This window comes from Cebus imitator, unplaced genomic scaffold (assembly GCF_001604975.1).
Source record: "Cebus imitator isolate Cc_AM_T3 unplaced genomic scaffold, Cebus_imitator-1.0 Scaffold32, whole genome shotgun sequence".
Taxonomy (NCBI): Eukaryota; Metazoa; Chordata; class Mammalia; order Primates; family Cebidae; genus Cebus; species Cebus imitator.
Window position 1 is genome coordinate 6,693,094 of NW_016107347.1, and position 22,192 is coordinate 6,715,285.

A 22,192-nucleotide genomic window follows, 5' to 3' on the forward strand; every position below is an offset into this window, starting at 1 on the left:
AAAAACTATATCTACCCTGGTAAGAGGCTAAAGCCAGAATTTCCCAGATTTGATCCTAACTCTGCCTTAACAATCTCTGTGGCATTACACAACAATTTACTTCTGCTATTACTTTCCTAAACTTTAATTCTAAAAGTAAAAATCAGAGGTATACTCAAATAACCTGTTTGCCATCCCTTCAACTGCCAAAAGGCTGCAGCTTCATCTAAGTTTCTGTGTTTGCATTGATCTAGTTTCACTTCTGATAACATAAGAAAAAATACAATTGCTGTAAATTTTTCAAGGCCAAATCTAAAGGAAGTTAAAAAAAGAAAATCAAATACACACCTGTGCATGTATATAACCTTCACAAAATTATCATGTTTTCCCTCTCACTGATGGTTGGTCTCCAAGTTGGGAACCTGCCTCTTCTCTGAATCATTTCAACTTGAAACCTAATGAACACCAAGTCCCCTATTCAGGAAACTTAAGAATCTACAAATTCTACTAATTTTGTTTTATTCTGCCCTGTGTTTGAGATTACTATATTTCATAAAATGCCTCTTCATTTAATAAAATATTCCAAAATTAGATATATATGTATATAAAGTTCATAAAAACACATTCTTACATTCTGTAAATTGAATAACTTACAGAACCACAAAAATGTACAGTTGAAATTGCCTTTAGCAACCATCTAATCCTATATCCTTCCTTCACTGTAGGAAAAGAGAAAAAAAAGGCTGGGCGTAGTGGCTTACACCTGTAATCCAAGCACTTTGGAAGCCAAGGCGGGCGGATCACCTAAGGTCGGGAGTTCAAGACCAGCCTTACCAACATAGTGAAACCCCATCTTTATAAAAAAAAAAAAGAAAGAAAGAAAGAAAGAGAAAAAAAAATGATGCCCAGGAAAAGCTAAGTGATTTTGTTTCTCTGATGGTATGATAAAATGGACATGAGCTTTAGCATCAAACAGACCTGGGTTCTGATTCAGGCCCAACATTTATAAGCTATGTGACTTTGAGCAAATCATTTAAATTTCTCTGAACCTCAGCATCCTAATATGGAAAAAAGCAGTATTATCCTACTATTTGAAAACACCTGCCACATATCAAATAACAGTTTCTTTTGTCCAAAGTCAGGTAGCAAACCAGTAACAGTGAACTGGTATCCTACCACGGCAGTTCCCACTACACATCCTGCATCCTTCTGAATGAGAACTAGTAGTTCTGGTGTATTGTCAAGGTCAAAGGAACAAGAAAATGACTGCATTCCTGACACTAGCAACTGTGTTTTATTCCATAGCAACTAACACAATAAGACACGCTTTGGGGTTTAGGGGATTCACTCAGAATTAAACTGTGAACTGAATTGACTACTACAGGCTTGGGATTTTTATGAGGATGGAGACAAGTAAGACTGTCTTGCTCCGAGGCATAGAACAGAAGAACCACAAAATATTAGCATACATAATTTGCAGACTGATTAGTTGTTTTAATTAATTTGCTTTATTGTGCTAAAAAAAATCAGTAGCAATATTGTGCTAAAAAAATCAGTAGCAACAACCAAAAAAGAGAATGGATATACTTACAATGTCTGAAGATTAGAAAGAAACCTAAATACACCATCAGCAATATGAGTGACTCTGTTGTCTCCTAAATTCAATCTCTCCAATAAGCTCAGACCAACAAAGGCAGATTCATCCAGGTGGGTCAGCTGGTTATAGGACAAATCACTGAAAAAGGGAAATATGGAAAGTAAGGAATTCACTGTATTTTGGTTCAACTGAAAATTCTTATTATATCTACATGGTAAATTTAGAGCTTTCTACAAATTTCTAGTCAAGAGGGATGCTACATCTCATTACTGGCCATGGGAATGATTTATTCCAATCTGCTCTAGTCTCACAGCCTTGACTGAAATGCTATCCAACACTTACAGTTCAGATAGTCTTTGGCAGAACTCCCATGCATCAGGGCTGATTCTTTCAATAGCATTTTGGCTCACATAAAGCTGTTGTAACATTCGCAAGCCATACAACCACCCCTTGTTCACTCGTGTAAGGTTATTGTGTTCCAGTTCTCTGCAGAATTAAAGAGAAGAAAATACATTCCAAAACAAGGCAGTTCAATAATTATAGTTTTAAATCTTAAGTTTTTCCCAGAGAAGCATATATCTTTGTTTAACCCAACTGAGCTGACCAATTCTATTCAATAAAAATGTGTAACTTACTTAAGATTTAGTGCTAAAAGGTAGTAAGACTGTCAAAAATATCAGCTGTACAAAACCAGCAGGCCAAGTGCTATAGTATACCTGTTTGGATAAATTCTGTAATTTTCATTAGCCAAAACATTAAGAGAATATAAACTTTTTAGATGAGAAGTTTGTAAGAATTATTTGAAAAATTATCAGTTAGCCAGCAAAACTTTAAAGGTTTTGTGTATACTTATTTCACATCAGTCAGCAGGAAAAGAATTAACTTATCTCTGTATAATCAGAACAACTGTCCTAGCTATTTGGCATTGAAAAGCTCAGACAGGCAGAAGCGTGGTGGCTCATGCCTATAATTCCAGCACTTTGGAAGGTCAGGAGTTCGAGACCAGCCTGACCAACATGAGGAAACCCTGTCTCTACTAAAAATACAAAAATCAGCTGCTCGTAGTGCGTATGCCTGTAATCCGAACTACTCATGAGGCTGAGGCGGGAGAATCGCTTGAACCTGGGTGGCGGAGGTTGCAGTGAGCAAAGATTGCACCACTGCACTCCAGCCTGGGCAATGGAGCCAGACTGTCTCAAAAAAAAAAAAGAAAAGAAAAAAAAAAGTCCCAGACAGACTTCTTTCCTAATAATCACTTCTAGTCCCAAGTACTTACAGTTCTTCCATGTTATTCAAGCCAAAAAATGCTCCATCCTTAAGTTTGCTAATTCCATTCCGCTGCATTTTCAAAGATCTTAAGGAGTCAAGCCCTTGGAATGTAAGACCTTCCACAATTTTAATTCTGTTTCTTTTAAGTTCCCTTTAACAAAAACAGTTTTATAGTCAGGAAACTGGTTTGCTGAAATGCTCTAACAGTAATTAAAAAGAAAAAGACCCTGTAAGAAAAAACTATCTTCTTATAATCCATCTATTTTGCTACTCACAAGAATTGGAGGTGAGGCAGCTTGAAGATCTTCGGTGGAATCATGCTAATTCGGTTACGATTTAACTTTACCACTAATAAAGAACTCGATAAATTATCAAAGCAACCAGCCTCCAAGGTGGTTATCCTGTTATTACTTAAATTCCTAAAATAAGATAACAGCAAAAGAAAAAATTTAGTAAAATAAAAAATTCTACCACCAGAAAGCTGCCAAATATCTATGTCTGAGCCCCCAGCTTTATCGCTTAATGACTATCCACAACTTTACAAATCATTTAACTGCTTTGTTTCTTCATCTACAAAATTAGAAGGCTATCTACTTCATTTAAGTTGTTACAAAACAGCATGTATGAATATGCTTTGTAAACTGGAAAACACTGGCATACATGCTAATTATCATCATTATATATGGTAAGCCATCGTTTAACAAATCTCTATTTTACCTTTTAGAAAACTTGGTTTTAAAAAAAAACAAAACTGAATCTCAAAAATTACCCTGGACATCTGCCAATATTTTCTGACAATAGTGCAATTCTTTCTTTTGGGGGTTTGTGGGATGAGTGGGCAAAGCCAATACACCAGCCCTAGGTTTGTTTCACATATGCATATCAAAAGCAAAATAATTAACCAAATATTTTTTAAAAGATAGGTACTGATGAATTAAAAACATGGGCTTTAAAGTAAATCTAATCTATGTTACTTACAAGTATTTAAGCTGCATGCGAGGAAATGAAGATGTCTTGATTTCTGATATTATATTTGAGCTGAGGTCTAAACTCTCCAGGGCAGGATAAAACTGAAGCGCCTGTGCATTTATTTCTGGGATTATATTATGGATTCTATAAAACAAAGATTATATTGAGGCTGCTGCCACTAATCCACCCAGGCCATAAGAATGTTAAATAATCAGAGTCAACAATATATGTACTTTAAAAAAAGACTGTTTACTGTTCATAATTTAAGTAAAAGATCTCAAAACTTCTTAACTTACAATGAAAGTAGAGTAATATTAGATGTTGGTTCTCCAAAATATGGGATTTCTGTTAGTTCATTGTAATTCATTTTCCTAGGCAAGAGGAAAAACAGATTTAAATGTTTAGTGAGGGAAATATTACTTCTTGAATTCTACCTTCTGGCTAATACATATTCTTCAGAATAGGTGCCAAATTTGAAAAAGACTTGCGATTCAGAATGACTTAGACTAAAATAAAAATGGCTGGGTACGCTGGTTCATGCCTGTAATCCCAGCAATTTGGGAGGCCGAGGCGGGCAGATCTCCTGAGGTCAGGAGTTTGAGACCAGCCTGATCAACATGGAGAAACCCCATCTCTCTAAAAGTACAAAATTAGCTGGGCGTGGTGAAACCAGAAACGAGAAACCTCCCAGCTACTTGGGAGGCTGAGGCAGGAGAATCGCTTGAACCTAGGAGGTGGAGGTTACAGTGAGCTGAGATCACACCATTGCACTCCAGCCTGGGCTATAAGCGCAAAACTCCCTCTCAAAAATAAATAAAATAAAATAAAAATGTATTTCTTGAGAAATTAGAGGTTTTAATGAGAAATGTATTTTCTTTTCTTTTTTTCTTTTGGAGACAGAGTTTCATTCTTTTTGCCCAGGCTGGAGTGCAATGGTGCAATCTAGGCTCACTGCAACCACTGCCTCCCAAGTTCAAGTAATTCTCCTGCCTCAGCCTCCTGAGTATCTGGGACTACAGGCATGCGCCACCACATTCAGCCAATTTTGTATTTTCAGTAGAGACAGGGTTTTACCATGTTGGCCAAGCTGGTTTCAAACTCGTGACCTCAGGTGATCTGCCCACCTCAGCCTCCCAAAGTGCTGGGATTACAGGCATGAGTCACTACGCCAAGCCAAGAAATGTGTTTTTATAGTGTTGATCTACTACTGATACTAATATCAGAAAGATTATGAAGTATTTTGCACATTAAATATTGTTAGCTCAAGCAAAGTTCTTTGAATAAGTTGGGTTTATGACAGCTGATCTGAGTCATTAAACAAAGAAGGCATAATCAGTCCATCCAGATCTCTTTCTCTAAATATACATAAACATACACATACAAATGTATATATATTTTTTCTAAAGCTATACAAAGTTAGAGAGTGTTACTTGAGACCACAGATGAAATTTATCAGCCCACCCAGATATGGAATCTATGACTAGTTTTACAGGTAACATAACATGTTGCATCTGATCCCAGCAGCCTTTTAAACAGATCGTCTCAAAGGTTTTAGTAGTAAATCTTATACAATCACATTACATTAATCTGGATTTTAATTACTGAACAACCTCAATCTAGAATACAGAAAAGAAACTAGAAGTAAAGATGTTTATTGCATGGACTTTGTAACTTTGGTTGGAAACTACAACCTCTGCCTCCCCTGAAAACCAACCAAAGTTACAAAGTTCATGCAATAAAGGTCATGCACTTCCCACTAAAGCATTTTCAGGCCTTTCCTCAGTGCCTACTCTTTCAGCTAACTAACTTGTCAACTGTATATTCACCCACAACATTTTAGAAGCAATAAATCTGGAGCCAGGAGGAGAGAATGCAGAGACCAATGAGCATGAAGAAGTTACCCCTGTCAGCAAAGAATTAAAAAGAAAAGTAAATCTCAGCTGGGCTCTGTGGTTCACGCCTGTAATCACAGCCACTTTGGGAGGCTGAGGCGGGCGGATCACCTGAGGTCAGGAGTTCCAGACCAGCCTGGCCAACAGAGTGAAACCTGATCTTTAATAAAATACAAAAAATTAGCTGGGCATGGTAGCGGGTGCCTATAATCCCAGCTACTCAGGGGGCTGAGGTAGGAGAATCACTTGAACCTGGGAGGCCAATGTTGCAGTGAGCCAAGATCGTGCCATTGCACTCCATCCTAGGCAACAAGAGCAAGACTGTCTCAAAAGAAAAAAAAAAGGAAAGTAAATCTCAGGGTTCCGAGGGTGTTAAGTGTAGAGGCGAATAGGCCTATATACCTTAACAGTTGTGCCTCTAGGAATGTTAACAATGCAAAAACTAATATTAATAATATCTTAGAAAACTCCCTCCAAAATTACATAATATATCTCAGTATTAAAGGAAAAACTTCAGTTAAGAGAAAAATTGAATTATATCAACCATCACATTCTCAAATGATATCGAGAATACTCTATTTCATATAAATCTACTTTAGACACGATGCTCCCAATCTTAGATAACATGTCAAGACATTTTAAAAGGTTATACAGGCCAGGTGCAGTGGCTCATGCCTGTAATTCCAGCACTTTGGGAGGCCAAGGTGGGCAGATCACCTGAGGTCAGGAGTTCGAGACCAACCTGGCCAACCTGGTAAAACCCTGTCTCTATCAAAAACACAAAAATTAGCTGGTGTGGTGGCAGGCACCTGTAATCCTAGCTACTCTGGAAGTTGAGGCAGGAGAATCGCTTGAACACAAGAGGCGGAGGTTTCAGTGAGCCAAGATCCAGCCACTGGACTCCAGCCTGGGCCACAAGAGCGAAACTTCATTTTAAAAAAAAAAAAAAAAAAAAAAAAGGGTGGGGGGGTTTATACAACAGGCTGAAAACTTGGCCAAAATCAAAACATATTTACTCTGAAGACAGGTAAATCTTACTTTTAGCCCCAGGAAAGTAAAATATTTCCCCACAGCCTCCAACTTGACATCACCAAACCAATGCCAAGAGAATCTGTGATAATAACAAAGACAACATTTTAGGTTTTTAAATAATTTCTTTTAATTAATTTTTCCTTCAATTTTTTTACGGCATCTCTGGATTGAACGTTGCCCTCAAGTCACAATTTATTAAATTCCCTAAGGAATTTAACATAACTTTAAATAAACAAAAATAACTTACACTTCCTGTAACGTTTGTGATTCCAAGCTGATGTTCCAGTTAGACAACCGATTATGACTCAAATCCCTGAAAGAGGACAAAATATCATTCTTAGTATAGTGTTGGAAAGTAGGCCTAAAGAAAAAAAAAACTAAATAGAAACACTAAAAGTCCTCTTGGCCAGGCATGGTGGCTCATGCCTGTAATCCCAACACTTTGAAAGGCTGAGGCGGACGGGTCACTTGTGGTCAGGAGTTCAAGACTCGCCTGGCAAACATGGTAAAACCCCATCTCTACTAAAAATACAAACATTAGCCAGGTGTGGTGGCACACACCTGTAATCCCAGCTCCTCGGGAGGCTGAGACAGCAGAACTGCTTGAACCGGGAAGGTGGAGGTTGCTGTGAGCCGAGACTGTACCACTGCACTCCAGCCCGGGTGACAGAGCAAGACTCCAACTCGAAAAAAAAATTTTTAACAAAAAAATAAAAATAAAAGCCCTCTTAAATGTGAATATTAGTATAGACAAACAAGAATGTTCATAAAGGATGAATAAAAATTTATCTAAATTTCAAAATGCCTATTTTTCTTTGTGTGTGTGTGTGTGTGTGTGTGTGTGTGTGTGTGTGTGTGTGTGTGTAGCTTCTGAGTTTGGGAACACATTCACATGGTCCAATAACCAAAAAGTGTACGAGTATACAGTAAAAAGTCTTCTGCTTTTGTCTCCGGCCACCCAATTCCCCTTTCCAATAACAACAAATGAAAATATGCCATTTCTTGTGTAGACTTCTGGATATATGCATGTACAGCAAATTTTTACAAAAATGATAGAACAATTTACACATTACTTTGCCCCTTGCTTTTTTCATTCAATAATACATCTTAGATCATTCCATAGCAGTATTTAAAGAGTATCTTTCTTCCCTGCAGTGATTATGTATTGTATCCTAACTGTAAGTACATTTGAAGATACATTTCACAAGTCAAGATGGTAAGCTTCTGTATTAAAACTGAAGTTGACCACATCCATGATAGGGTAGGGATGTGGTCTTCCTTTAAAAAGAAAAAAGGGGGGGGGGCCAGGCATGGTGACTCACACCTGTAATCCCAGCACTTTAAGAGTCCAAGGCAGGTGGAACACCTGAGGTCAGGAGTTCAAGACCAGCCTGGCCAACATGGTGAAACCTGTCTCTACTAAAAATACAAAAAAGTGGTGATACACACCTGTAATCCCAGCTACTCAGGAGGCTGAGGCAGGAGAATGGCTTCAACCCTTGAGGCAGAGGTTGCAGTGAGCCACGATGGCACTACTGTACTCCAGCCTGGGTGACAAAGCAAGACAGTATCTCCAAAAAAAAAAAGCAATTCACCTTTAGGAAAAGGCAATTAATCTTGCCCCAAATTACATTAAAATGATGATGGCATTGATAACTAGCATTTATTAAGTGCCACGCATTCTTCTATGCACTTGACACATATTAACTGACTAAATCCACACAGCAACCTTATGAGGCAAATACTTTACTAATATGAAAACAGGCACAGAAAGATTACTAATTGGTCAATCTAAGGTCATACAACTAATAAAAGTTAAAAATTTGAAATTCCATCTCACTTCTAGCCAGTACTTTATTAGATACAGTAGAGATTTCACTGAAGTTAGTCAAGTCTAAATAGTTAAATAGGCTCTAAAAATTCACCTTGACGCTTCTGGCATCTTTACAAGGCTGAGGTGGAATCCAGCCCACCCAAGCTGTCTGCCTAAAAGATGTACTATATGTTTCAATATGGCTAGCCACAGGGACATACTAGAGAAACATTACAGATCACTTTATCTCACTGTGCCACCACAGGCAGTTGACAGATGCATGCAGGTTTGAATAATGTCTCAATCACAGCAGAACAATTTGTTCTCAGCGAGATTCATGCCTGCCCATCTGCGCTAGCCACTTTCATTTAAGAGCTTAATTTACACCATGACATAACTAAAGCTGTGTGTTAAACCATCACTTTTCCACAACAGTTCTAAAGTCTTTATTCAAAGATGTCTGGCAAAAGGTATCAGCTCAAGGACACTCATGAATGGAGGAGGGTGTAAGAAAATATAAGATAAAAATATGAATTCATTACACATAAAAATCTCACATTCAGATACTTCATCCAATTCATACTTGCTACTAAGCAATAAACACATACACTTGTATAAAAATATATGTGAAAAGATGTTTTTTGTTGTTGTTTTGTGGTGTTTTGACTCAAGGAGAAATCCAACTGTTCTAATTTAAGTTAGATATTCTATATTCTACTCCAAGCTGGTTGGTCTGGCAAATGAAGAGCCAGCATAGTATGATCTAATTCTGTATCTTGTGACTACTGTAACTTAGCAGTTTTCCCCTTCCAGATTAAGGGCTTTCGTTTTAATCATAACAGTGTTCATAATGCCTTTCCCAAACCTAAATCTTCCTGGCAATGTAACTCTTGACTGTATTCATCCACTAGAGTTCTCCTATGAAAGTCAATAAGCATTGACCCATAGAATTATTTTTAAAGAAAATATTAATCAAAAAAAAAAAAAAAGGAAATCTGAAGAAATAAAATTAAACTCAATTTAGACGTTATAAATAACTTAGTAAACTGGGCACAGTGGCTCATTCCTGTAATCCCAGCACTTTGGGAGGCTGAGGCAGGTGGATCACGAGGTCAGGAGTTCGAGACCAGCCCGCCCAATATAGTGAAACCCCATCTCTACTAAAAATACGAAAAAAAAAAAATTATCTGGGTGTGGTGGCGGGCGCCTGTAGTCCCAGCTACTTGGGAGGCTGAGGCAGGAGAATTGCTTGAACCCAGGAGGCGGAGGTTGCAGTGAGCCAAGATCATGCCACTGCACTCCAGCCTGGGTGACAGAGTGAGACACTGTCTCAAAAAAAGAAAAAAAAAGAAAAAAAAACACAAAACAAAACAAAACTTAGTATTCAATATTAGTGAAAACTGTCCAGTGTCTGTTTTGGGAAAAAGTAATTTTCTCTTATTTTTGAAAAACCTATGGGCTTTTCAATGCAACCCAAAGGATACCTGAAATACTTTGCAACCTCTGTACCAGGTAATGTTGTTGAAAGGATATATGCTTTCAAACAGCCTCATAGGTCAGAACCCTATATAATGAGGCTCTCTAGACCCTTCTAAAACAAGCCCATATTTAATGAGATTAAAAAATACTAAAGGTAAATTGAAACATATTCCCAAAGCAGTACTATTATAGAAAGCAACTTACAGGATCAGTACAGCTGTCTTAAGTTATCAAATGCCTAACTAGAATTATATGGATTGATCTGATCATTCATACAATAAACATTTATTGGACCATGTGCCAGGAACTGGACTAAGTGCCAGGGTTATAAGCATTGTCAACTTTAGTAACCTTTTTCTTTTTCCAAAAGCAACACTTAACAATTGTCAGAGGTGCAGTCATGCTAAATTGTAAAGAAATTCAACATCAATTCTACTATTTTCCTTTACTGCAAATGGTTAAATTAGCTTTTACACCTAATTTCACTCTGGAATTTAATAAAATGATGTGTGCACACAGGAGTCCACAGACACACTCTTGCTCCTTTCCTATTTCTTTTTTTAAAAGTACCCCTCAAAAGACAGAGGACTAAAATATGTAGACTTCAGGGCCGGGTGCAGTGGCTCACACCTGTAATCCCAGCACTTTGGGAGGCCAAGGCAGGTGGATCACCTGAGGTTAGGATGTTGTAAACTCTGTTCCCACTCATGCTAATCTACAGGGATGTAGCTGTAATAAATGATGAATTATTAATGTCCTTGATATCGTGTGGAGCCAGAGGTGCCATTAATGTAGTCATTTAGTACCATCAGGAGTAAATTATTTATAGGATGTACAAAGCAATCACAACAGTTAGAAGAAAAAATCAGGTTCAGCAAACTAATTGCAACAAAGTCCTACAGCAACAGAAACAGGGGTTTTCTTCTGCACACCCACTTATACATCTGAATCATCAACAATTTTGTTTTCAAGAATATGCAGCAATAACAGGCTGAACCAGGAACTTCAGCAACAAAACGTCTGACAGAGGCCCTTTGTAAAAGTTAAAGGATAAGAAAATGTTGTGTCTGATATTTTGGGTATGACAGTGCTTCATTTAGCCAGAATAATTCAAACTTCCTTTTGTGAATGGAAACCCTTGTCTTGTTAGAGTGTACCTAGCATAATTTCGTTTTAAAAATAATACTCGGCTGGCATGGTGGCTCACACCTGTAATCCTAGCACTTTGGGAGGCTGAGGCGGGCAGATCACCTGAGGTCAGGAGTTCGAAAACAGCCTCACCAACCTGAGAAACCCCATCTCTACTAAAAATACAAAATTAGCTGGATGTGGTGGTGCATGCCTGTAATCCCAGCTACTCGGGAGGCTGAGGCAGGTGAATTGCTTGAACCCAAGAGGCAGAGGTTGCACTGAGAAGAGATTGTGCCATTGCACTCCAGCCTGGGCAACAAGAGAGAAACTCCAACTCAAAAAAAAAAAAAGAAAAAATACAAAAAATTAGCCGGGCATGGTGGCATGTGCCTGTAATCTCAGCTACTCAAGAGGCTGAGACTGGAGAATCGCTTGAATGTGGGGAGATGCAGTGAGCCAATATGGCGCCATGCACTCCAGCCTGGGCAACAAGGGTGAAACTGTCTCAAAATAAATAAATAAATAAAAATACTCAGGGTTAGTATTATAATCAATTACCATATTGTGATTTAACATGCTGATGATCTTGAGTATTCTTGGAGTAAACTGAACTAAACACAAGAATTCTAAAACAACTCTGAAAATTGTCTGTTCTTGTAAGTTGGCTTTTCCTCTACCACTAACAGCCTTACGCTAAAAGCTCTCACTTCCTGAACTGTCAATCTTCCTTTCTATAACAGGCTACTTAACTTTTTTCAAAATTTGTTTCTAATCAATTGTCATAGGCTAGGAGATCCCAGTGCCTGTTTGAACTATCTAAATTAGGAGTAAATGAGATCTGAGAGTCTCTTCTGTGACTAAATGCTTCCTGGAAGCATTTCTGCTTTGTGGTTGAACTAGAAATGGCTAGCCATATTGGATAAACAATGGGTAAATGTCTTCAGGATAAATAAAATTTTATTATCGCTTGAAGCATAAAGCTGTTCCAAATTAAACTTTCTATCCTTCATTTGCACTGCTTATCTGTAATACATCATACAATACTTTTTAGGTGCATTTTAAAAGTCAGAGGTGCCAGAGACAGTGGCGCATGCCTGTAATCCCAGCACTTTGGGAGACCAAGGTGGGAGGATCACTTGAGGCCAGGAGTTCAAGGCCAGCCTAGGCAACATAGCAAGATCCCATTTCAATAAAAAATAAAAGTAAAAAAATAAATAAATGAAGAAAAAAATAAAAAGTAAAATTTAGCCGGGCACGGTGGCTCACAACTGTAATCCCAGCACTTTGGGAGGCTCAGGTGGGCGGATCATGAGGTCAAGAAATCAAGACCACCCTGGCCAACATGGTGAAACCCCATTTCTACTGAAAATACAAAAATTAGCCAGGCGTGGTGGCACGCACCTGTCGTCCCAGCTACTCGGGAGGCTGAGGCAAAAGAATCACTTGAACCCAGGAGGCGGAGGTTGCAGTGAGCCGAGATTGAGCCACTGCACTCCAGCCTGGCAACAGGGCAAGACGCCATCTCAAAAAAAAAAAAGTAAAATTTGGGTAGGCATGGTGGCATACACCTGTAGTCCCAGCTACTCGGGAGGCTGAGAGGGGAGGATCACTTGAGCCCAGGAGTTTGAGATTACAGTGAGCTATGGACACCAGCCTGGGTGACAGAGCAAGACCCTGTGTCCAAAAAAAACAAAAAAGAAGAGAAAAAAAGTTAGAGGTAATATGAAGACAGAAACATTCATTTCAAGAATAAGGGGCATGTTTTATCTTCTTCCATTATCTTTCCTTGAGTTATTAATAATTATAAATATTGTTTCACCAGGGAATGTAACAACAACAATAAAAAAACAGAAAATATCAATTCAACAGATACATTTAAGAATACAATCTCCTCCTTAGTACAGTGGTGAGTTAAAAATACAATCTTAGCATGCCCAGTTTGGGGACATTCGGCAAGTCACTGAAACTAAACTTTAGTCTCTTCTACAGTAAAATAAGAGTATTAGTACCAACCGTATCAAATTGCTTAGAAGATTAAAAGAAATATATATATATATATAAAACCTTAATTAATTGGGACTACTCCCCTAATTTATTGAAGTAGTAATCTAAATACTGCTTTTGAATTCCAATTTTATGAGAGATGCCAGTAACAAGTCAGTTCACCCAAGATTTGGTCAAATAACTGCAGTATGTGTATATATATCACAAGATTTGATGTTTTAGAATTACCTCGTGACACCATTTCAAAGAATCTACTCTGCATATCTACCTATAATTACGAAAAGATATCTACCAGGAAGTTACTGTTATAACAAAATCATAAAAAGAAACCCATAGGCTTATCAAGATGAGACCAGCTAAATCAGTTAAGCAAGACCTATACAATGGAATTCTCCGCAGTCAGTAAAAACAGTAATATAGAGAGTTATACACATAGTATGGTTTTACATATTTTTAAAGAAAAGGAAAAAAGATAGATGTGTGTGTAAAACTTTGGATGCAACCCAGGAAAGAACAGTTAAATTTAAGTGAGATGAAGGAACCTGTTATTGTTCCACTTTAAATGTTTTTGTACCATTTTAATAGTTTACCATGGGCTCCAGCCTGGCCAACACAGTGAAAATACAAAAATTAGCTGGCGTGGTGGCACACTTCTATAACCCTAGGTACTTGGGAGGCTGAGGCAGGAGAATTGCTTGAACCTGGGAGGCAGCGGTTTCAGTGGGCTGAGATCAGGCCACTGCACTCCAGCCTGGATGACAGAGCGAGACTCCATCTCAAAAACAAAAATAAAAGTTTACCATGGGTAAAAATATCTTTAACCTAATATACTAGGAAATAAGATTTTATTTTTTGAGACAGGGTCTCACTCTGTTGCCCAGGCTGAGTGCAGTGGCTTGATCATGGCTCACTGCAATCCCCGGGCTCAAACAATTCTGCTACCTCAAATTCCCAAATACCTGGGACTGCAGGCATCTGAGACTGCACCCAACTAATTTTTATTTTTTGTAGAGACAGGGTCTCGTTATGTTGCCTAGGCTGGTTACAAACTCCTGGACTCAAGCAATCCTCCTACCTCCAATCCAGCGTCCCAAAGTACTGGGATTACAGGCATGAACCACCACACATAGCTAGAAATAAGATTTTAATTTTGTTACTTTTCTGACGTTAGAATTCTTCCTACAGAATGTTTTCAAAATACCATAAATTGACCAAATCAGGTTAATTATGACACCTGAAAAGGAACAAGAAAAACTTATTAACTCCATGTTCTTTTTTGTCTTCCTAATCAGTAAGATACCTCAGAAAGATAGTGAAAAATACAAATATACTAGACTTTTTTTTTTTTTTTTTGGACTGATATATAAAATACTAAATTCCACTTTAGAACCCAGTGTCTGGCCTTCAAATTTCAAATAAACAGAGCTGAATTTTTCAGTGAGAAGTACAAAATCATGGAATATCACTCCTATCCATGTTTTTAATATCTGTCTTCCCTGCCCTCATTTAGAATAATAGTTCAGTAATAGTGGAACAAAGGTTCCTGCTTATATATGAAAATATGCAGAAAGCAATGGCATTTTCCATCACTATCAGTGAGCATTTTTTAGGTACCAGCATTTTCTGGTTCATATCTTTGTATCAGATCTTATAATTATTAAGCTACTGCAAAGAATTTTTTTTTAGATGAAGTCTCACTCTGTCACCAGACCAGAGTGCAGTGGCGAGATCTCAGCTCACTGAAATCTCTACTTCCCGGGTTCAAGTGATTCTCCTGCCTCAGCCTCCGGAGGAGATGGGATTACAGGTGCCCATCACCACACCCAGCTAATTTTTTTTTTTAAGTAGAGACGGGGTTTCATCATGTTAGCTAGACTGGCCTTGAACTCCCAAACTCTGGTGATCCACCCGCCTCAGCCTCCCAAAGTGCTGGGACTACAGGCATGAGCCACTGTGCCTGGCCCATTCTAAAGATTTTTAAAAGTTAATTGAGATAAAACAACTTATCATTTATATTATTGGTTAAGAAGGTTTAATCGGCCGGGTGAGGTGGCTCACGCCTGTAATCCCAGCAGTTTGGGAGGCCAAGGTGGGCAGATCACAAGGTCAGGAGTTTGAGACCAGCCTGACCAACATAATGAAACCCTGTCTCTACTAAAAATACAAAAATTAGCCAGCCGTGGTGGCGGGCGCCTGTAATCCCAGCTACTCGGGAGGCTGAGGCAGGAGAATTGCTTGAACCCAGGATGAGGAGGTTGCAGTGAGCCAAGATTGCGCCACTCCACTCCAGGCTGGGAAACAGAGCAAGACTTGGTCTCAAAAAAAAAAGAATACAAATACCTTAAAAAGCTGGTTTACAACAAAGTAAAGCTCAATTAACTATCCTGTTCTTCAGGTTTTTCTCCCAAACTTGAAATCAATAATTTGGATAGAGTATTGTAATGTTTTTCATGACTGAAATAATACAGAATAAACATGTTGAGTCATTTTCTCTGGCATAGAAAATATGACATAAGAATGCTTTCAGAGTATTTTTAAAAAAACGTTTTGCTAAGCCTTTGCTTAATATGACGTGATCTTTTCTCAACTGGTTAAATGCCAGTTTTCCATTAAGACTGAAAAACCTTTAAAGAATAAAGCATATAAAATGTCATGGATCTAAAGATAAGGGAAACGTATTTTCTAGCATTAGGAAATCAAGTGATTATCTTAATATACAAGTAATCCTTTGATCACTCATGTGCTGATTATGTATGTTTTACATTAGAAAATGCAAAACATTTTTAATATAATGAAATAAAATTAGGACATTAATCTCTATAAAAATAAACGGGTCCTCCAAAGTAGATAATAATTTTAAAGAATTAAGCAAAGCACAGATTTCCTCAACTAACATTCAATAAGCAACAATTACTTATGGTTCAGTGGTTCTCCATCATGGCTACACATTAGCCTCACTAGGGAAGATTTTAAAATATTGATACTTAAGTCTTGCCCCAGAACAAACAAACGAGAGAATCATCAGGGTAAGGCCAAAACAATGGTATTTTGTAAAAGCTCTCCAAGCAACAGTCTAATAAACAGGTGGGGCTAAAGACATTACCAGTCCAGAAATCCATCTAATAAACCAAAGTCTGATGGCCAGAGGATGTTCTGAGTTCACATGAGATCTGGTGGTTTAAAAGTGTGCAGCTGGCCGGGCACGATGGCTCACACCTGTAATCCCGGCACTTTGGGAGGCTGAGGCAGGTGGATCACCTGAGGTCAGGAGTTCGAGGCAAGCCTGGCCAACATGGTAAAATCCCGTCTCTACTAAAAATACAAAAATTAGCCAGGTGTGGTGGTGCGTTCCTGTAATCCCAGCTACTTGGGAGGCTGAAGCAGGAGAATCATTTGAATCCGGGAGGCAGAGGTTGCAGTGAGCCAAGATCGTGCCACTGCACTCCAGCCTGGGCAACAGAAGGAGACTCTGTCTCAAAAAAATAAATAATAGAGTGAGAATGTCTCTAAATAAATAAATAATGTGACACCTCCCCTACACGACTCTCTCTCACTCCTCCTTTTGTCACGTGAAGTGCCTACTCCTGCTTCACCTTTTGCCTTGAGTAAAAGCTCCCTGAGGCCTCACCGGAAGCCAAGCTGAGGCCAGTGCCACACTTCTGTACAGTCTACAGAACTGTAAGCCAATGAAACTTCTTTCCTTTATAAGTTACCCAGTCTCAGTTAATTCTATACAGCAATGTAAGAGACTAATACACCAGGGTATATCTGTGTACCAACCAACCCCAAGAGACCTGTATCAGATCTGTATTAGATTTATTAAGGCTCTCTTATTACAGGTTTTCTTGTTCAGGTATCTTATAAACAAACAAAAATGCCTTGAAGATTGCACTAGATTTTGTGGGCTCACATCTTCTGTTTACCACTTTCCCAGATATACCAGGAAAAAGAAAATAAAATATGCTAAAATCCTTAATGCAGTGAAACCATCATGTATGCTTTGAGATGACTGTTGAAAGTGAAACAGTTCATTATAACAGTAGCACGCAAGCCAGGGGCAAAGTATTTTGGATTCTGGAAACATAGCAGCTTTTCCCACACCTCATCCCCTATCTGTTTTAGGAATTTACAAGGTCTTTTATTTACTTAATTTTTTTACTTGGCACTAATTCCCAGTTAAAGTGTTTCTTTTGCAAACTCAAACTGATGTTTCTGCTATTGTCTAAAAAAGATAGATAATCTTTCTATTACATGAGATCATGTGAGAAACATCCATAATAGTTTTGGAGTATCTCAACTTCAGAAATGGGTGGCTGGAAGCCAGGTGAGGTGGCTCCCGCCTGTAATCCCAGCTTTGGGAGGCTGCAGTGGGCGGAGCACCTGAGGTCATGTGTTCGAGACCAGCCTGGCCAATATGGTGAAACCCCGTCTCTACTAAAAATACAAAAATTAGCCAGGAGAATCACGCCACTGCACTCTCGCCTGGGCAATGAACCAAGACTTGGTCTTAAAAAATAAAATAAAATAAAACCTTGCCCATATGAGGTTTACATTCTACTGAAAGGAAGACAAAATATGTAGCATGTCAGATGATGCTACCTGCTAAAGACAAAAAGAAAGCCAAGCAGGGCATCAGGGATGCTTCTAGAAGAGAGATAACCTAAAAGTCCTGGGCTTCTTGAGACTGATGTAGACTAAAAGACACAGTGAGATTGGTGCTCAAAGTCTCAAGGCAGATACTGGTCTGTGTTGAAATTGTAAGCATTGGGGGGGAAGTAAGAGATGCAGAATCTTTCCAGGAACAAGCACGGTTCTTCTTCACTCTTGATTGCAGACCTGCAGAGAGGTGATATTATCCATACAATAAGCGTTTCCTCTTGATTCCTGCTTATGGAAGCCTAGAGGCCACCAGAGAGGAAGTCTTACTTGGGCTTGATCACAAGAGTAAACCAGGTTGCTAAATCCATTCAACAGACAGCTCCAGCATCTATCCCACTTTTCTGTGAAAAGCTTTATGAAAAACATCATAGACTCAAAATAGAAAGAGGAACTAAAAAAAATAACAACTGAGGTAAATGTGAGAGACTCTGATAGAAGAGAAACTTAATCTGTACCTTTTTTAAATGGGCTCATTTTCTTTTTGTTTTCTTTCTTTCTTTTTTTTTAAAGACAGAATCTCACTCTGTCTCCCAGGCTGGAATACAGCGGCATGATTTCAGTTCACTGCAACCTCTGCTTCCCAGGCTCAAGCAATCCTCCTACCTCAGCCTCCCAAATAACTGGGACGAGAGTTGTGTACCAGCATACCTGGCTAATTTTTGCACTTTTTTTTTGTTAAAGAGCGGGTTTTGCCATGTTGTCCAGGCTAGTCTTAAACTCCTGGGCTCAAGCAATATGGCTGTCTCAGCCTCCCAAGGAGCTGACCCACCGTAGCAGGTCACGGGCTCATTTTCAATTTACCACCTTGTGGTTTAAAGCAATTAAAGTAGATTCTTTTCATATTTCAGCTGGATTAGCCAACTTCAAGTTATAAAGTTATGCCAAAAATATTGCCTCCTCTCACAGTTTTCTTCATAATTTTTATGCTCTACATGTAATAGAAGGTTGGAAGACTTCATTTTCAGAAAAAAAGAGAAAGGAAAACTGGAATGAACTTTAAAAGGTCTCAAATCAACTCCTCTACCTTTCAAAAACCTGAAAATGTTTTCCAGGGCTGGGCACAGTGACTCACACCTGTAATCCTAGCACTTTGGGAGGCCAAGGTGGCCCGATCACGAGGTCAGGAGTTTGAGACCAGCCTGGCCAATACAGTCTCTACTAAAAATACAAAAATTATTATATCTGAGAGCCTAGAGTTAAAAAGAAAAAAAAAAAACAAAACAAAAATTAGTTGGGCATAGTTGCGCGCACCTGTAGCCCCAGCTACTCAGGAGGCTGAGGCAGGAGAATCGCCTGAATGTGGAAGGCAGAGGTTGCTGTGAGCAGAGATCATGCCACTACATTCCAGCCTGGTGACAGATCGAGACTCCATCTCAAAAAAAAGAAGAAAAAAAAAAAAAAAAAACAAAAAAAAAAAAAAAAAAAAAAAAAAAAAAAAAAACTAAATCCACATGTTAATAGTGAAAACATTTTGCTAGGGTTACTAAAATAGCTACAGAGGTTGAAGCTCAAGTCACACATGGAAAGACTTCCCTAGAGATAGTCAACATAAGCTTATGTCTTCTCTGTACACTAAAAAAAACGAATCTGTTCACAACTTTTTTTTTTTTTTTTGAGATGGAGTCTCCCTCCGCTGCTAGGATGGAGTGCAGTGGCCTGATCTCGGCTCACTGCAACCTCTGCCTCCCAGGTTCAAGGGATTCTCCTGCCTCAGCCTCCTGAGGAGCTGGGACTGCAGACACCACCACACCCAGCTAATTTCTGTATTTTTAGTAGAGACGGGGTTTCACCATGTTGGCCAGTATGGTCTCAATCTCTTGACCTCGTGATCTGCCCACCTCCGCCTCCCAAAGTGCTAGGATGTTCACAACTATTATAAAGAAACAAATGTAAACAAACTTTAAACAATTATAATGAAAACAGAAAAAACTAAAAAAGTATAGGTAGCTAAGTACATTTTTAACCCAATAAATAAAAGAAGTCAGCAGCGGTTCCCAATATTGATCCATGATAAAATTTTTAGCAGTTGGCAGGCATGGTGGCTCATATCTGTAATCCTAGCACTTTGGGAGGCTGAAGTGGGACAATTACCTGAGGTTAGAGTTCGAGACCAGCCTGGCCAACATGGCGGAACCCCATTAAAAATACAAATACATTCCATTAAAAATACAAAAATTATCCGGGCATGGTGGAGGGCACCTATAATCCCTACTTGGGAAGCTGACGCTGAGGCAGGAGAATCACTTGAACCCGGGGTGGGGGGGGGGGCAGCAGAGGTTGCAGTGAGCTGAGATCATGCCACTTCACTCCAACCTGAGTGAAAGTGGGAAACTCATTTAGCAGTCTACAGTGAAATAAAATAGTAAGGAAAAGGTTACCAATTTTTCATAAAGCTAAATCTATATAAGCTATAGAACAGTCTTTAACCCTAAAAATACGCACCTCTTAATGTTTTGGTACTATCATGAAATGACCAAGACAACAAATCACTGGGGGAAAGAGGTTCTAACACACTCACTTTGCAAAACAATAAGTTGACTGATATACCTAGTCTTCCAATGCTGTGTATGTGTGTGTAATCAGAACAACGTGATACAGAGAATCCACCCACAGAGAATCCATTCAACCTCTGAATGATCAAATAGTATTCTAGAGTTTCTCATACAAGGAAGCATAAAGACAGTATCTGAATAGATTTGCAGAAACCAGGATTAATGAGTTTTGTCCACATTTTGATGGCAACAAGTTTGAACATGTGAGTTTGAATCACTAATATATTTAAAGCATTACATGTATTTTCAACACTCAAAATTACATAAAGAAACCCAAGTGTACTTGGTGGTTTTATAGCTGAAAGCAACTGCTAAAGAATGTTTCATTTTTCAATTTACAGTCCTATCTTTTAATATTCTAAGAGTTCTACCAATGTAAGACTTCTATCCAATTACATTTCTACAAAAGAATTGCTCTCTAAGGCATTTCACTTCAACTGAAAATGTCAATTTCATTATAGGACATTAAAAATTCTGAATGTCACTTGGCCCTAGGCAATTGGTCTTGATTAAACAAAAATCAAACCTTAACACAAAAATATATCATACATGAAATTACTTCTAAATGTTTACCTGGAGAATCTTAAAAAAGTAGGCCGCCAGGCCATGGCCGGGCGTGGTGGTTCATGCCTGTAATCCTAGCACTTTGGGAGGCTAAGGCAGGCAGATCACCTGAGGTCAAGAGTTTGAGACTAGCCTGGCCAACATTGTGAAACCCCATCTCTACTAAACATACAAAAATTAGTACGGCATAGTGGCACATGCCTGTAATCCCAGCTACCTGGGAGGCTGAGGCAGGAGAATCACTGGAATCTGGGAGGCAGAGGCTGCAATGTGCCGAGATCAAACCACTGCACTACAGCCTGGGTGATGCATTGAGACTCAAAAAAATAAAAAAATTAAAAAGTAGGCCAGGCCAGATGTGGTGGCTCACACCTGTAATCCCAGCACTTTGAGAAGCTGAGGTGGGTGGATCACTTGACGTCAGAAGTTCAAGACCAGCCGGGCCAACATAGTGAAACCCCATCTCTACTAAAAATACAAAAAATTATTGGAGCATGGTGGCAGATACCTGTAATCCCAGCTACTTGGGAGGCTGAGACAAGAGAATTACTTGAACACAGGAGGTGGGGGTTGCAGTGAGCTGAGGTCCCACCATTACACTCCAGCCTGGGCAATAAGAGCAAGACTCCGTCTCAAAAAAAAAAAAAAAAAAAAAAAACTAGGCCACATTCATTTCAATTACAGTAAATGAAGTTGTTTTGTCAAATTGTGCTGGATTTATTGTTATAATCAGGTAGCTGTCAAGAATGTCGTAGAAAAAGGCGCTTGCTGCATAACAAAGATGCTGTGCTAGGTTTAACTCAGACTATACTGCACACTGACACGAATTTTTAAATTTGAGTCAATAAAACCAGAATTGGCTACAGGTGTCACTACCATAAAACAGAAAGCATCTTATTACACTGCAGTTCTGTTTACTAAAACATTTGGTTATGTTAATTTTCTCAATGACTACAGGAGGAAGCTTTCTTTCCTGTCTATGCTAACCTATTTGCAAATATATATATATATATATATACACACACACCTCAACCTCCGAAACACAGACCTCTTATCTGTATTCTATTTCCAATAAAAATCCAAGCAAACCCTCATATTTTAATTGTACTTCAAGCTATTTTTTTAGTGATGACTCTTTTTTTTTTTTGAGACGGAGTCTTGCTCTGTTGTCCAGGCTGGAGTGCAATGGTGCGATCTCGGCTCACTGAAATAAACACCTCCCAGGTTCAAGTAATTCTTTTGCCTCCCGAGT

General features: G+C 38.8%; 1 protein-coding gene across 1 annotated transcript in view; it reads right to left on the minus strand.

The window, feature by feature from the left end:
* The window catches only part of LRIG2 (leucine rich repeats and immunoglobulin like domains 2), a 55,668-nt gene that overhangs the window by 31,480 nt on the left and 1,996 nt on the right, over positions 1-22,192 (minus strand). Inside the window, exons 2-8 of the mRNA XM_037736966.1 lie at positions 6,986-7,051; positions 4,111-4,185; positions 3,824-3,958; positions 3,121-3,264; positions 2,853-2,996; positions 1,919-2,062; positions 1,571-1,714 (exon numbers count right to left, since the gene is read on the minus strand). Of these exons, the coding sequence (XP_037592894.1) occupies positions 1,571-1,714; positions 1,919-2,062; positions 2,853-2,996; positions 3,121-3,264; positions 3,824-3,958; positions 4,111-4,185; positions 6,986-7,051 (852 nt within the window). The remainder of the gene's footprint in view (positions 1-1,570; positions 1,715-1,918; positions 2,063-2,852; positions 2,997-3,120; positions 3,265-3,823; positions 3,959-4,110; positions 4,186-6,985; positions 7,052-22,192) is intronic.